Source organism: Oncorhynchus mykiss, chromosome 26 (assembly GCF_057628025.1).
Source record: "Oncorhynchus mykiss isolate SJ-2025 chromosome 26, ASM5762802v1, whole genome shotgun sequence".
Lineage (NCBI taxonomy): Eukaryota > Metazoa > Chordata > Actinopteri > Salmoniformes > Salmonidae > Oncorhynchus > Oncorhynchus mykiss.
This window is the reverse complement of record NC_143047.1, coordinates 33,457,910-33,475,000: the sequence shown is the minus strand read 5'-3', so window position 1 is coordinate 33,475,000 and position 17,091 is coordinate 33,457,910. Positions and strand designations below refer to the sequence as shown.

Genomic DNA, 17,091 nt, shown 5'->3' with positions numbered 1-17,091 from the left:
ACATACATACATACATACATACATACATACATACATACATACATACATACATACATACATACATACATACATACATACATACATACATATATATATATATATATATATATATATACACATTCACACACACAATTTATTTTTCTTTTACAATTATACCAAAATGTCAAATTCAAACGTATCCTCATATTAAGTATAATTGTACATACTAAAATCTTATCCTTGTAAACAGTTTGCCCTTTTTGTCTCGTTTGAAAAATACATTCTAGTCAGACTGCACTTATAGCGAGGCATATTATATATGTGGCAAACAACTTTTTACAGAAAAATATCCCAGGACTGTATATAGCAAAGACATTGAAAAATAATGCTCTGTGCAGACTGATAGACATATCGATCCCTCCTCTTCATTTTTTACCATGATTGTTAGTTTGGGTGTACGGCCAAGTAGAGGGCTGTCATTGGGCCGGGCCACAGAGGGGAACATGGCTGTCAGGGGATGTACTGGTGTCATTGTACTAGAACCATACCAGCACAGTGCTAACAAGGTATTAGCATAGTAGTAGAAGCATACCAGTGCTGCCTCTGCCTCAAACACCAGGTGCATGTTCCAGGTGCATATTCCTCATATGCCTCAAACACCAGGTGCATGTTGGCGGGAGGAACAGCCGTTGTTGTGTGTAAACGCTCCCGGTGCTGCTCAGCATGGCGATCGGGCAGTTACCATGACATGGGTTGCCTTGGCAAGGGTGTTCCTATGGCGTTGTGTAACCAATGTGACTTGGTGATGGATGTTGCCATGTCTGCAGTGCTGTTTGAGCACAGATTGAGCGGAGCGGTATGAACTGGAGAGCGACAGAACCCCCTGAGCAGACCCTCTCAGGGTCCAAGAACATCAGCTGCTGTTCTAGGAAACAGCATCCCCATGTTCTAGAACGTGAGATGTTCCTGCTTGAGAATGTGTCCTGTTCTGGAACGTAGTCTCCACCTGTTCCACAATGTGTCCTGTTCTAGAACATAGAACATTTTATATAATACATGTTGTGTTCTAGAACATGGGCTCAAAAAGGTTCCAGAGCAAAACTCCTGTTCTAGAACAGTTCCTTTTGATTCTGGAACATAATCCAATTGTCTTGCTCTGATTTGACCAGCTCTGGTCCAGAACTTTTGGAGGAAATGTGGCAGTGAGGAGGACAACCCATGAAGGATCAGGATCCGAGCACTAAGCACTGTCATTGAGTACGGCTTGTCCTGCAGCCTCCCTCTCTGTTGATGACACCTGTTGCCCTCTCAGTCTGTGGCAGTCAGTAAGGGCCCTGTGGCAGAGTCAGATGGCTGTGTGTGTGCTGGTGTGAGGCTGTGGCAGCAGCTGGGCAGAGGAAGGCGCTGGTGGGGGGGCCAGCGGTCTTCAAGCTGAAGGACTAGACACTGCACAGCTAATATACAGTTGAAGTCAGAAGTTTACATACACCTTAGCCAAATACATTTAAACTCAGTTGTTCACAATTCCTGATATTTAATCCTAGTAAAAATTCCCTGTCTTAGGTCAGTTAGTATCACCACACTATTTTAAGAATGTGAAATGTCAGAATAATAATAGAGAGAATTATTTATTTCAGCTTTTATTTCTTTCATCACATTCCCAGTGGGTCAGAAGTTTACATACACTCAATTAGTGTTTGGTAGCATTGCCTTTAAATTGTTTAACTTGGGTCAACCGTTTTGGGTAGCCTTCCACAAGCTTCCCACAATAAGTTGGGTGAATGTTGGCCCATTCCTGTAGGCCTCCTTGCTCGCACAAGCTTTTTCAGGTCTGCCCACTCATTTTCTATAGGATTGAGGTCAAGGATTTGTGATGGCCACTCCAATACCTTGACTTTGTTGTCCTTAAGCCATTTTGCCACAACTTTAGAAGTATGCTTGGGGTCATTGTCCATTTGGAAGACCCATTTGCAACCAAGCTTTAACATCCTGACTGATGTCTTGAGATGTTGCTTCAATATATCCACATCATTTTCCTCCTCATGATACCATCTAGTTTGTGAAGTGCACTTGTCCCTCCTGCAGCAAAGCACCCCAACAACATGATGCTGCGACCCCCGTGCTTCACGGTTGGGATGGTGTCCTTCGGCTTGCAAGCCTCCACCCTTTTCCTCCAAATATAACGATGGTCATTATGGCGAACAGTTCAACATCAGACCAGAGGACATTTCTCCAAAAAGTACGATCTTTGTCCCCATGTGCAGTTGCAAACCGTCGTCTGGCTTTTTTATGGCGGAGCAGTGGCTTCTTCCTTGCTGAACGGCCTTTCAGGTTGTCGATTTAGGACTCGTTTTACTGTGGATATAGATACTTTTGTACCCGTTTCCTCCAGCATCTTCACAAGGTCCTTTGCTGTTGTTCTGGGATTGATTTGCACTTTTCGCACCAAAGTACTTTTATCTCTAGGAGACAGAACGCATCTCCTTCCTGAGTGGTATGACGGCTGTGTGGTCCCATGGTGTTTATACTTGCGTACTATTGTTTGTACAGATGAACATAGTACCTTCGGGCATTTGGAAATTGCTCCAAGGATGAACCAGACTTGTGGAGGTCTTTTCTGAGGTCTTGGCTGATTTCTTTTGATTTTCCCATGATCTCAGTGTCTCTTTGCTTGACTTTGAAGGTAGGCCTTGAAATACATCCACAGGTACACCTCCAATTGATTCAAATTATCTCATTTAGCCTATGAGAAGCTTCTAAAGCCATGACATAATTTTCTGGAATTTTCCAAGCTGTTTAAAGGCACAGTCAACTTAGTGTATGCAAACTTCTGACCCAATGGAATTGTGATACCGTGAATTATAAGTGAAATAATCTGTCTGTAAACAATTGTTGGAAAAACTACTTGTGTCATGCACAAAGTAGATATCCTAACCGACTTGCCAAAACTAGAGTTTGTTAACAAGAAATTTGTGGAGTGGTTGAAAAACGAGTTTTAATAACTCCAACCTAAGTGTATGTAAAATTCCAACTTCAACTGTATATAGGTGGAGGAACACTATAGGAACGTTATAGTAACGTTATAGTAATGCTCAGTGCTGATGTAATGTTGGTAAAAAATAAAAAAAGAATATCAAATCAATGGTACATCAGTCCATCCGTTCCAAATGACTATGCACAACGTAGGTAAGAGCGTGTGTGTGTGTGGCATTTACATGTGAAGCCCATGTAAACAGTGATTGTACACAAGTCTATTCCTCTGTAATAGTGTGTGTGTGTGTAAATGCCTTAAAAAATTGCATACGTATGCCATGAGTGTGTGAGGGAGGTGGGGATCATTCAAGTTTAACCCACGCTACCTGGCCTATACAGTCTGTGTGTGTGTATGTGTGCGTGCCCGATTACAGTCTGTCGCTGCGGAAACTGTCCTCCACCGAGGGGTCAGAGAGCACCATGTCGGGGTCACTGAGCATGTTCAGACCATCCAGGCTCAAGGGCTCGATGCGCAGCTCATCCTCCAGTGGGAAGCTCACCTCCGAGTCAAAACAGTCAGCCATGTGGCCGGCCGACATGGCACTGCTGATGTCCTTGGAATGACTGGGGTTGGAGTCATCTATGTGACAGGGAGAAAAAGGGGGAACGGACAGCAGAGAGAGGATAAAGAGAGGAGGAAGAGAAAGTAGGGGAGAGAAGGAGAGACGGATGAAGTTAGTGACTCAAGTCATTGAAACTTCCACTCCTCACAGCCACACACACACTCCCTGGTCTACCAGTCGGTATGATGCTGGACATCCCTCCACCTACTGTACCAGTCGGTATGATGCTGGACACCCCTCCACCTACCGTACCAGTCGGTATGATGCTGGGCACCCCTCCACCTACCAGTCAGTATGATATTGGGCACCCCTCCACCTACCAGTCAGTATGATATTGGGCACCCCTCCACCTACCAGTCAGTATGATATTGGGCACCCCTCCACCTACCAGTCAGTATGATATTGGGCACCCCTCCACCTACTAGTCAGTATGATATTGGGCACCCCTTCACCTACCAGTCAGTATGACATTGGGCACCCCTCCACCTACTAGTCAGTATGATATTGGGCACCCCTTCACCTACCAGTCAGTATGATATTGGGCACCCCTCCACCTACTAGTCAGTATGATATTGGGCACCCCTCCACCTACCAGTCAGTATGATATTGGGCACCCCTCCACCTACCAGTCAGTATGATATTGGGCACCCATCCACCGACCAGTCAGTATGATATTGGGCACCCCTCCACCTACCAGTCGGTATGATATTGGGCACCCCTCCACCTACCAGTCAGTATGATATTGGGCACCCATCCACCGACCAGTCAGTATGATATTGGGCACCCCTCCACCTACCAGTCGGTATGATATTGGGCACCCCTCCACCTACCAGTCAGTATGATATTGGGCACCCATCCACCTACCAGTCAGTATGATATTGGGCACCCCTCCACCTACCAGTCAGTATGATATTGGGCACCCCTCCACCTACCAGTCGGTATGATATTGGGCACCCATCCACCTACCAGTCAGTATGATATTGGGCACCCCTCCACCTACCAGTCAGTATGATATTGGGCACCCCTTCACCTACCAGTCAGTATGATATTGGGCACCCCTCCACCTACCAGTCAGTATGATATTGGGCACCCCTCCACCTACCAGTCAGTATGATATTGGGCACCCCTTCACCTACCAGTCAGTATGATATTGGGCACCCCTTCACCTACCAGTCAGTATGATATTGGGCACCCCTCCACCTACCAGTCAGTATGATATTGGGCACCCCTCCACCTACCAGTCAGTATGATATTGGGCACCCCTTCACCTACCAGTCAGTATGATATTGGGCACCCCTTCACCTACCAGTCAGTATGATATTGGGCACCCCTCCACCTACCAGTCAGTATGATATTGGGCACCCCTTCACCTACCAGTCAGTATGATATTGGGCACCCCTCCACCTACCAGTCAGTATGATATTGGGCACCCCTTCACCTACCAGTCAGTATGATATTGGGCACCCCTTCACCTACCAGTCAGTATGATATTGGGCACCCATCCACCTACCAGTCAGTATGATATTGGGCACCCCTTCACCTACCAGTCAGTATGATATTGGGCACCCCTTCACCTACCAGTCAGTATGATATTGGGCACCCATCCACCGACCAGTCAGTATGATATTGGGCACCCCTTCACCTACCAGTCAGTATGATATTGGGCACCCATCCACCTACCAGTCAGTATGATATTGGGCACCCCTCCACTGCAGTTGTAGTTGTTGTTGGGTCTCATCTGCTGCAGCTGGTCCTGCAAGTTGCCGTGGCTCCCACCCAGGCCCATGAGGGCGGCCTGCGAGCAGTATAGGGGCGAGGAAGAGGGCGAGGACGGGTCGAAACACGAACCGCCTGCAATTTGGCTCATTGCACTCTCCAACATGCTGAACTGGTCCAACTGAAGAGGAGGCAGGAAGAGATAGAGGTGGGAGAGGAGGGATGGGAGGGGAGAGAGAAAAGAGATGGTGGTGATGGGGGGGGGGCAAAGGTCAAACACAACCATTACAGATGACCAATCAATGACAAACAACCATTCCAAATGACCAACCAATGATCGACAACCATTCCAAATGACCAACCAATGACCAAAACAAGCATACTCTTGAGCGGACTTGGTTCATTACTCCACAGCACATGATATATCATAGAACTACAAATATCTGGTTGCCACAATTACACCCCTAAAATTTCTACCCATCAATTAAGACATTTTAAAGGGATAGTTCTCAAACAATCATTTAGTATTTTTCTCATTAGTCCACTGTTAATACAGTCCCAAAATATTGTGCTTGTCAGCAGTCAAGTTTTCAAGAAGAAGCACTTTCTGAACAGTGCAAAAACAGTGCTGATGCGATTTGTGCCATTTTTGAGTAAACTATCCCTTTAATTGACTTTGGCAGGCCTAAACCCATCACTGAACAAAAAAAAACCTTCAGATACTAACTGTGAATGAGGGAATGAAGTCCTTTCCGGAGGATCCTTCTCTAGAGACTTCTCCCCGGTGGTTTACCTGGTAGGACAGTGCCTTGGCCTGGCGACTGGAGAACTGTGGGTCCATGAACGGGTCATTGAAGAACGCCGCCATGTTGTTATGCTGTGGGAAGAAGAGGGAGAGATGGAGAAACATGGAGATAGATATGGGGGAGCGAAAGATGGAGAGAGAAGAGATGGATTAGGAGGAGACAGATGAGGAGAGAGAAGAGATGGATTAGGAGGAGACAGATGAGGAGAGAAGAGATGGATTAGGAGGAGACAGATGAAGAGAGAGAAGAGATGGATTAGGAGGAGACAGATGAAGAGATGGATTAGGAGACGACAGATGAAGAGATGGATTAGGAGACGACAGATGAAGAGAGAGAAGAGATGGATTAGGAGGAGACAGATGAAGAGATGGATTAGGAGGAGACAGATGAAGAGATGGATTAGGAGGAGACAGATGAAGAGATGGATTAGGAGACGACAGATGAAGAGAGAGAAGAGATGGATTAGGAGACGACAGATGAAGAGAGAGAGAAGAGATGGATTAGGAGGAGACAGATGAAGAGATGGATTAGGAGACGACAGATGAAGAGATGGATTAGGAGACGACAGATGAAGAGAGAGAAGAGATGGATTAGGAGGAGACAGATGAAGAGAGAGAAGAGATGTATTAGGAGGAGACCGATGAAGAGAGAGAAGAGATGGATTAGGAGGAGACAGATGAAGAGAGAGAAGAAATGGATTAGGAGATGACAGATGAAGAGATGGATTAGGAGACGACAGATGAAGAGAGAGAAGAGATGGATTAGGAGACGACAGATGAAGAGAGAGAAGAGATGGATTAGGAGGAGACAGATGAAGAGATGGATTAGGAGACGACAGATGAAGAGATGGATTAGGAGACGACAGATGAGAGAGAAGAGATGGATTAGGAGGAGACAGATGAAGAGAGAGAAGAGATGGATTAGGAGGAGACAGATGAAGAGAGAGAAGAGATGGATTAGGAGGAGACAGATGAAGAGAGAGAAGAAATGGATTAGGAGATGACAGATGAAGAGAGAGAAGAGGTGGATTAGGAGACGACAGAATGGACAGTGCTCTGAGAGTTTAGTTACCAGGTCTAATGCAGTGATTTACCAAGTTAGTAACATTTAACTGCCTACAAATCGCTCTAATAGAGCAGCGCTACCATTTAGTGCATTTCTTTTGAGCCCTACCCATAAGGCTCTGGTTAGAAGTAGTGCACTGTGTAGTGAATAGGGTTCCATTTGTGATGTGAATAGGGTTCCATTTGTGATGCAACCAAGGATGTTTTTAGTTCTTTAGAATTTGGGTCTGCTTCCTTCCTTCCACGAATTTGGTGTTTATCAACCACAGACTACAGAGTTAGACAAATAACATTTGGGTTCCAGGAAATGGTTGAATCTAGTGGCTGTGTGTGTGTGTGTGTGTGTGTGTGTCTGGAGTGGTACTGAAGCAGAATAATATCCCTCTCTCCTTATCAGAGCATGCCAACAGTCTCTGACATTAGACACTAGGCCAGCAACAGAAGTGTATGAGACATACAACATTGGGGCATAGACTCAGAGATACTATCTGCATATACAAGTGTTTCCCTAAAAGGATACACTGTTCAAATGGATGATTTTTCAACTCATCTAGGCTGTAGTACATTTCTCTAGACAGTTTTTGGATATGTATTTGGCTTTAGAACATAGACATATCCAGACACACAGACAAACACTTACACCAGAGTTGAAGTCCAGAGAGATGTTCTGCAGAGGGGACACTGGCTGCTGTTGATGCTGATGATGACGTTGTTGCTGGCGTTGTTGTTGTTGCCCCATTGAATGCTGGGACTGTTGGTGTAGCTGTTGGTAGAGAGGGTAGGGAGGGGGAGGCTCCATTGGCAAGCTGCTGGTGTCCAAGGCAACCCCCTGAAAAAAAGACGAAAAGAAAGAGGGAGGGTTAGAGGGAGAGAGGGTGGGTTAGAGGGAGAGATGGTGGGAGGGAGGGTTAGAAGGGGGACGGGTGGGAGGGAGGGTTAGAGGGAGAGATGGTTGGAGGGAGGGAGGGAGGCTTAGAGGGAGAGATGGTGGGAGGGAGGGTTAGAGGGAGAGAGGGTGGGAGGGAGGGTTAGAGGGAGAGATGGTGGGAGGGAGGGTTAGAGGGAGAGATGGTGGGAGGGAGGGTTAGAGGGAGAGAGGGTGGGAGGGGGGTTAGAGGGAGAGAGGGTGGGAGGGAGGGTTAGAGGGAGAGATGGTGGGAGGGAGGGTTAGAGGGAGAGAGGGTGGGAGGGGGGTTAGAGGGAGAGAGGGTGGGAGGGAGGGTTAGAGGGAGAGAGGGTGGGAGGGGGGTTAGAGGGAGAGAGGGTGGGAGGGAGGGTTAGAGGGAGAGATGGTGGGAGGGAGGGTTAGAGGGAGAGATGGTGGGAGGGAGGGTTAGAGGGTGGGAGGGGGGTTAGAGGGAGAGAGGGTGGGAGGGAGGGTTAGAGGGAGAGAGGGTGGGAGGGGGGTTAGAGGGAGAGAGGGTGGGAGGGAGGGTTAGAGGGAGAGAGGGAGGGGTCATGTCAGATTTAAGAAAAGGAGAAGGGAGGGATGTAATTAGAGTAATCAAAAGATGCACTATTATTTGGCTGCGTATCAGGTTAGCCTTAAACCACTGAGGACTTTCCCCAAAAACACAGTATACATGAAGCTGCCAGGTTAACCTCCCAACAAGGGGTTTCTAACCTCAAGGGTCTTTCCTGGTTACAGGAAGAAAGGGCTCGACATTCTCACTGGCCTACGGACCAGGGAGGATTTGGACACCATGTGGGCTAGTCAATCATCCACGCCAATGGTCCACTTGGGTTACTGAAAGCATCATGATAAAGGTCATCTGCAGTCTATAAAATGTACTAATAAATAAAACACTTCTTAAATGTAAATAAATCCATCTAAATGTAAACTTAAATCTATTTGTATTTTTATTTATCATTTTTTTTTTTTTTACGGATTCCCAAAGCTGTTAGTTTGCTAGTTCGTGTATCTTATAGCATGCAGTTATGCACACAGTTCGAGCTTAATATCACCTACTTGTTGGCCAGCAAGAAATCCGTTTAGTACGCAACTCTCAAACTCTGACAGCAGTTTGAGCTTTAACTCAGCCCCTCCGAAAGACCCTCATACAGTTGAAGTCTGAAGTTTACATACACTTAGGTTGGAGTCATTAAAACTCATTTTTCAACCACTCCACAAATTTTTGGGCAAGTCGGTTAGGACCTCTACTTTGTGCATGACACAAGTAATTTTTCCAACAATTGTTTACAGACAGATTATTTCACTTATAATTCACTGTATCACAATTCCAGTGGGTCAGAAATGTACATACACTTAGATGAGTGTGCCTTTAAACAGCTTAGAAAATTCCAGAAAATTATGTCATGGCTTTAGATGCTTCTGATAGGTTAATTGACATAATTTGAGTCAATTGGAGGTGTGCCTGTGGATGTATTTCAAGGCCTACCTTCAAACTCAGTGGCTCTTTGCTTGACATCATGGGAAAACCAAAATAAATCAGCCAAGACCTCAGAAAAAACATTGTAGACCTCCACCAGTCTGGTTCATCCTTGGAAGTAATTTCCAAACGCCTGAAGGTACCACGTTCATCTGTACAAACAATAGTACGCAAGTATAAACACCATGGGAACATGCAGCCATCATACTGCTCAGGAAGGAGACACGTTCTGTCTCCTAGAGATGAAAGTACTTTGGTGCGAAAATTGCAAATTAATCCCAGAACAACAGCAAAGGACCTTGTGAAGATGCTGGCGGAAACAGGTACAAAAGTATCTATATCCACAGTAAAACGAGTCCTAAATCAATATAACTTGAAAGGCTGCTCAGCAAGGAAGAAGCCACTGCTCCAAAACCGCCATAAAAAAGCCAGACGGTTTGCAACTGCATATGGGGACAAAGATCCTACATTTTAGAGAAATGTCCTCTGGTCTGAAGAAACAAAAATAGAACTGTTTGGCCATGATGACCATTGTTATGTTCGGAGGAAAAAGTGGGAGGCTTGCAAGCCGACGAACACCATCCCAACCGTGAAGCACGGGGGTGGCAGCATCATGTTGTTGGGGTGCTTTGCTGAATGAGGGACAGGTGCACTTCACAAACTAGATGGCATCATGAGGAGGAAAATGATGTGGATATATTGAAGCAACATCTCAAGACATCAGTTAAATCTTGGCAAAATGGCTTAAGGACAACAAAGTCAAGGTATTGGAGTGACCATCACAAAGCCCTGACCTCAATCCTATAGAAAATGTGTGGGCAGAACTGAAAAGGCGTGTGAGAGCAAGGCCAACAAACCTGACTCAGTTACACCAGCTCTGTCAGGAGGAAAATTCACCCAACTTATTGTGGAAAGCTTGTGGAAGGCTACCCGAAACGTTTAACCCTTGAAAACTATTTAAAGGCAACGCTACCAAATACTAATTGAGTGTATGTAAACTTCTGACACACTGGGAATGTGATGAAAGAAATAAAAGCTGAAATAAATCATTCTCTACTATTATTCTGACATTTCACATTCTTAAAATAAAGTGGTCATCCTAACTGACCAAAGACAAGGATTAAAATGTCAGGAATTGTGAAAAACTGAGTTTAAATGTATTTAGCATATGTAAACTTCTGACTTCAACAGTATACAGGTTGGAGTGGTTTGAGCAGGGGGCTGCCACACTGGGCACCCGTGAAGCAGTTGTTTTGGGGGGTTAAGTGCCTTGAGTAATGGCACAGCGGCAGGATTTGATACCAGCAACCCTCTAGTTGCCAGTTCACATCCTGACAGATTTTTTCAGTCAGACCCGGGATTCGAACTGGCAACCATCCGGTTGCTGGCTTGCCTGTCTAACCGGGGAAAGCGAGCTAAGTAAGTAGTGAGGTGTGTGTGTGTCTTGAGAAGGTAAGTATGACTAAACTCAGAATTTTTTTTGAAACGTCCCTTTCAGGACCCTGTAATTCAAAGATAATTAGTAAAAATCAAAATAACTTCACAGATTTTCATTGTAAAGGGTTTAAATACTGTTTACCATGCTTGTTCAATTAACAATTAATGAACATGCACCTGTGGAACAGTCATTAAGACACTAACAGCTTACAGACAGTAGGCAATTAAGGTCACAGTAATGAAAACTTAGGACACTAAAGAGGCCTTTCTACTGACTCCGAAAAACACCAAAAGAAAGATGCCCAGGGTCCCTACTCATTTGCGTGAACGTGCCTTAGGCATGCTGCAATGAGGCATGAAGACTGCAGATGTGGCCAGGGAAATAAATTGCGATGCCTAAGACAGCGCTACAGGGAGACAGGCCGGACAGCTGATCATCCTCGCAGTGGCAGACCACCTGTAACACCTGCACAGGATCAGTACATCCGAACATGACACCTGCGGGACAGGTACAGGATGGCAACAACTGACCGAGTTACACCAGGAACACACAAGTGGGATCGATTTGGAGGTGGAGGGTCCGTCATGGTGGTGGTGTGTCACAGCATCATCGGACTGAGCTTTTTGTCATTGCAGGTGTGGTACCCTTCCTGCAGGCTCATCCTGACCCTCCAGCATGACAATGACGCCAGCCATACTGCTCGTTCTGTGCGTGATTTCATGCAAGACAGGCCATGGCCAGCGAAGAGCTCGGAGCTCAAACCATTGAGCACGTCTGGGACCTGTTGGATCGGAGGATGAGGGCTAGGGCCATTCCCCCCAGAAATGTCTGGGAACTTGCAGGTGCCTTGGTGGAAGAGTGGGGTAACACCTCATAGCAAGAACTGGCAAATCTGGTGCAGTCCAATGAGGAGGAGATGCACTGCAGGACTTAATGCAGCTGGTGGCCACACCAGATACTGACTGTTACTTTTGATTTTGACCCCCCTTTGTTCAGGGACACATTATTCAATTTCTATTAGTCACATGTCTGTGGAACTTGTTCAGTTTATGTCTCAGTTGTTGAATCTTGTTATGTTCATACAAGTATTTACACATTACACATTAAGTTTGCTGAAAATAAATGCAGTTGACAGTGAGAGGACGTTTATTTTTTCCCCCCTGAGTTTTTGTGTGTGTACCTGTGTGATGGGGGACAGTGAGGGGGACATTGTGGGAGACAGCTGCTTGGAAAGCCCCCGCCGTTGCTCGGTGCCGGGTGACAGAGTGAGGGGGCTGATGGGAGCCGGGCGGCGGCGAGGCGAACTGCTCATGGCTCCCTGCGGAGGGTTGGAGAGGGACGTCAGACGGAGGGACGAGTGGATGGAGGGATTGCTGAGGGACGAGTGCAGCTGGGAGTTTTGGAGAGAGTTCTGGATGGAAGGATTGCTCAGAGAGGACGAGAGACCTGGAAGAAAGAAGGAAGGGACAGAAGACTTGAGTCACACATTCAGACCACAGACTATTATTAACAGTTTGGAGTATTTAATTCCCATTTCCTAATATCCCTCCTCTGCACCAGGTCATGGATCAGTAGTATGCAGCATTGTTATCAGGTGTGCCTACACACACACACACACTGTAGTCATTTAGCAAAGAGACTTACAGGAGCAATTAGGGACAGATTTTTCACCTAGTTGGCTCCGTAAGTCGATCCAGCAACTTTCAGTTACTGGCCCAATGCTCTTAACCGCTAGTCTACCTCACACACACACACACACACACGTTGTATTAAATACAAAGATCTCCACACACTGATTCATCAGAGGAAGAATTGATTAAAACATTTGTACTTATTTTTGTGATTGCTTCCATTTCTGAATGGTTTGCATTAGCACTATGTGCAAATGCATTTCATCATGCCAATAAACTCATTATGTTTTTTAAAGTGGCAATCTACGATTACTACATCAAGGTTTGGACATTTAAATAATAAAATATAGCCATTGGTTATTGAAGAATATACTTCAAATTATAAATGCCTGTCTAACCCCATCAAAACCCCAAATATAAGCTTATTTTACTACATTGTTTGTAAACAAATGAATTGAAAACAAGCACTGTATAGCATCATTTTGAGATCATGGATGTTCAGTCCTTATATGCTTAGCGCTCTCTATGAATTTGAGTGTTACACTCATCCAGCCCCAGCACTAGCTGGTTAACCAAAAAAGTGTCAGGTTGTTGCTTTGCTTTTGTTTGAACTGCAGATTGCCTGATTAAATAAAGGGAAGCATCATTGGTTTGAAATGAACTGCAAGGAGGAGAGAACAGTGCTGCTTGGTTAAAAGGAGTCTTGTGAGACGCAAGATAATGTGGATGTTATGTCTGCATTCGTTTTTCCAATCCCCACCCAGATACACACATAGGACCCCATTTGTTAATATCCCAACAATCAGAGAGGGAGAGAGAGAAAGGGTCCGAGAGAGAGAGGGTCAGAGAGGGTCAGAGAGAGAGTGAGAGGGCCCGAGAGAGAGCGAGCGTGAGAGGGCTCGAGAGAGAGAGAGAGAGAGAGAGAGAGAGAGAGAGAGAGAGAGAGAGAGAGAGAGAGCGCGAGAGGGTACGAGAGAGAGCGCGAGAGGGTACGAGAGAGAGCGCGAGAGGGTACGAGAGAGAGCGCGAGAGGGTACGAGAGAGAGCGCGAGAGGGTACGAGAGAGAGCGCGAGAGGGTACGAGAGAGAGCGAGAGGGTTTTGAGAGAGCGAGAGGGTTTCGAGAGAGCGAGAGGGTTCGCGAGAGCGAGAGGGTTTGAGAGAGAGAGGAGTGATTAGATAGTGGTAGATTTCAGAGGGAGGAGGGTTGGATAAAGACATCCCTCTATATTCACTTTACTCTCCCTTCAAACCACTAAAAGGCTATTAATATAATTTTCACAATATTATTCCAACCACAGTGTGGAAATATATATAAATCACAGGAAAAACCCCTTTTTTTTGCACTGGGCCTTTAATGTCTTTTTTTGTAAATATATTTTTATATTAAATCATGTGGTTCAGAAAACCCCCAATGTGAAGGTCTTGGCTTGCTGGCCCTTGTTTTATTATTGGCGATCGGTCCATGGCTTGGATCACCCTTTTAACAACTGTCTATTGAACAAAATAAAGTTGAGAATGACTCTCTGACCTAGCCTGGAGGCGTCCTCAGCCTCGCACCAGATCATCAGCAAACAGTAGACATTTGACTTCAGATTCTAGTAGGGTGAGGCCGGGTGCTGCAGACTGTTCTAGTGCCCTGGCCAATTTCAGGCTGTATCACTGTAAAATGCCTCTCTCCACCACTGGGTCAGAAAACTAACATCCTCTCCTCCTCCTCCTCCCTCCCTCCATCCTCTCCTCCTCCTCCTTCCATCCATCCTCTCCTTCTCTCTCTCTCCTCCTCCCTCCCTCCCTCCCTCTATCCATCCATCCTCTCTCTCATCCTCCCTCCCTCCAGCCATCCATCCTCTCCTCCTCCTCCTCCCTCCCTCCCTCCCTCCCTCCATCCATCCTCTCCTCCTCCTCCCTCCCCCCCTCCCACCCTCCCTCCATCCATCCATCCATCCTCTCTCTCATCCTCCCTCCCTCCCTCCATCCTCTCCTCCTCCTCCCTCCCTGACTCCATCCTCTCCTCCTCCTCCCTCCATCCATCCTCTCCTTCTCTCTCCTCCTCCCTCCCTCCATCCATCCATCCTCTCTCATCCTCCCTCCCTACATCCATCCTCTCCTCCTCCTCTCTCTCTCTCATCCTCCCTCCCTCCATCCATCCATCCTCCCTCTCATCCTCCCTCCCTCCCTCCATCCTCTCCTCCTCTCTCATCCTCCCTCCCTCCATCCTCTCCTCGTCTCTCTCTCGCTCATCCTCCCTCCCTCCATCCTCTCCTCCCTCTCATCCTCCCTCCTTCCATCCATCCTCTCCTCCTCCCTCCATCCTCTCCTCCTCCCTCCCTCCATCCATCCATCCTCTCCCTCCATCCATCCATCTTCTCCTACTGCACAGAACCAACTTGGACTCGGCTCTACACACGAGTGCCATGAACCCCCAGGACCCCTTTCACATAAACCAGCAGATTATTTTTTTTTGGGGGGGGGGATGGGCCGAGGGCCCCCCCAGCGCACCGGTGAGGACACACAGCATCTGCACACATACAACCATCTACACACATGCTGTGTTGAGAAAGTATTCACACCCCTTCTTTTTTCATATTTTGTTGTTACAGCCTGAATTTAAAATGGATTCAATTGAGATTTTGTGTCACTGGCCATAATGTGAAAGTAGAATTGTGTTTTAAGAAATGTTAACAAATTAATTGAAAATGGAAAGCTGAAATGTCTCCAGTCAATAAGTATTCAACCCCTTTGTTATGGCAAGCCTAAATAAGTTCAGGAGTAAAAATTGTCTTAACAAGTCACATAATAAGTTGCATGGACTGTGTGAAAAATTGTGTTTAACATGATTTTTTTTATAATGACTACCTCATCTCTGTATAATTATCTGTAAGGTCCCTCAGTTGAGCAGTGAATTTCAAACAGATTCAACCACAAAGACCAGGGAGGTTTCCCTTTGCCTTGTAAAGAAGGGCACCTATTGGTAGATGGGTAAACAAAAACAAAAAAAGAAGACATTGTGAATATCTCTTTGAGCATGGTGAAGTTAATAATTACACTTTGGATGGTGTTACTAACTCAGTTGACGGAGAGGAAGGAAACCGTTTAGGTATTTCACCATGAGGCCAATAGTGACTTTAAAACAGTTACAGAGTTTAATGTCTGTGATAGGAGAAAACTGAGGATGGAACAACATTGTAGTTACTTCACAATATTAACCTAAAGTGAAAGAGTGAAAAGAAGAAAGCCTGTACAGAACACAAATACTCCAAAATATTTGTATTCTGTTTGCAATATGGGACTAAAAAGTAAAACTGCAAAAAATCTTGCAAAGAAATGAACTTTATGTCCTGAATGTTTGTTGCAAATCCAGCACAACACATCACTGAGTACCACTCTTCATATTTTGAAGCAAGGTGGTGGCTGCATCATGTTATGGGTATGCTTGTCATCAGCAAGGACTAGGGAGTTTTTTAGGATAAAAACTAAAGTGAATAGAGCTAAGCACAAGCAAAATCCTACAAGAAAACCTGGCTAAGTCTGCTTACCAACAGACACCGGGAGACAAATTCACCTTTCAGCAGGACAATAACATCTACACTGGAGTTGCTTACCAAGACAACATAGAATGTTTCTGATTCAAAAAACAATTTGGCAGAGCATGAAGAATTTTGAAAAAAAGAATGGGAAAATATTGTACAATGCAGGTGTGCAATGCTCTTACAGACTTACCCAGAAAGACTCACAGCTGATTCTAACATGTAGGGGTGGGAATACTTATGGAAATGAGACATTTCTGTATTTAATTGATCTGATCATTTCTTTGTCAGTGGGCAAACGTACAAAATCAGCAGGTAATCAAATACTTTTTTCCCTCCCTATATGTACGCGTCTGTGCCTGGTTTCACGAGTGCACACAGACAAAAGACACATCCCCACACTCCCACAGTACATACATTCACACCCATCTCTAGGCCTTTACTTAACCGTATTGGAGGAAAAGGTCCATGGTCCCTCCCCTTTGAGGTTCTTATCCAATGAGTTTAGAGGAAAATATGAGAGGAAAGATGAATTGAGAAAAATCCACCCCCACACACCCTGTCCCCCCCCACCCCAAACACCCACCTCCTTCAGTCCAGCCTCCCTGGTGATTCCCTATGCCGAGGTGCATCATGGCGGCGGGCAGGTTGCCTGTGCTGCTGCCCCCGCTCAGGTTGGGGTGGTAGCCTCCCCCTCCGTGGTGCCCGTCGTCTGGGTCCAGGGGTGTGGGCAGCGGTGAGGGGAAGTGCAGGTTGCTGAGGTCTGGCAGGGAACCGCCCGTGTTCAACGAGCCCTGGTAGTTGGAGAGGCCCGCGTTCTGCTCTGGAGACGGGAATATACTGAGGACAAGAGGGGAGAGAAAATCAATTATGAAGTGGATTTTAAAAGGGGAACGTTTAATATGCATCTGGATGGGTAGAGGGGAGAAAGTCAGCGTTTTT

General features: G+C 46.0%; 1 protein-coding gene across 4 annotated transcripts in view; it reads right to left on the bottom strand.

Moving 5' to 3' along the window:
- Positions 1-2,612: 2,612 nt before the first annotated feature.
- crtc3 (CREB regulated transcription coactivator 3) overlaps positions 2,613-17,091 on the bottom strand; it is an 82,994-nt gene continuing 68,515 nt past the window's right edge. For 2 of the 4 annotated variants that reach the window (XM_090222784.1, XM_090222785.1), the window contains 6 exons: positions 16,736-16,989; positions 12,170-12,435; positions 7,802-7,990; positions 6,019-6,168; positions 5,256-5,472; positions 2,613-3,592 (listed from right to left, as the gene is read on the bottom strand). In XM_090222784.1, coding sequence (XP_090078910.1) covers positions 3,381-3,592; positions 5,256-5,472; positions 6,019-6,168; positions 7,802-7,990; positions 12,170-12,435; positions 16,736-16,989 — 1,288 coding nt within the window. In that variant the 3' untranslated portion in view covers positions 2,613-3,380. The remainder of the gene's footprint in view (positions 3,593-5,255; positions 5,473-6,018; positions 6,169-7,801; positions 7,991-12,169; positions 12,436-16,735; positions 16,990-17,091) is intronic. The other 2 variants (XM_090222786.1, XM_090222787.1) reach the window with 1 other exon arrangement.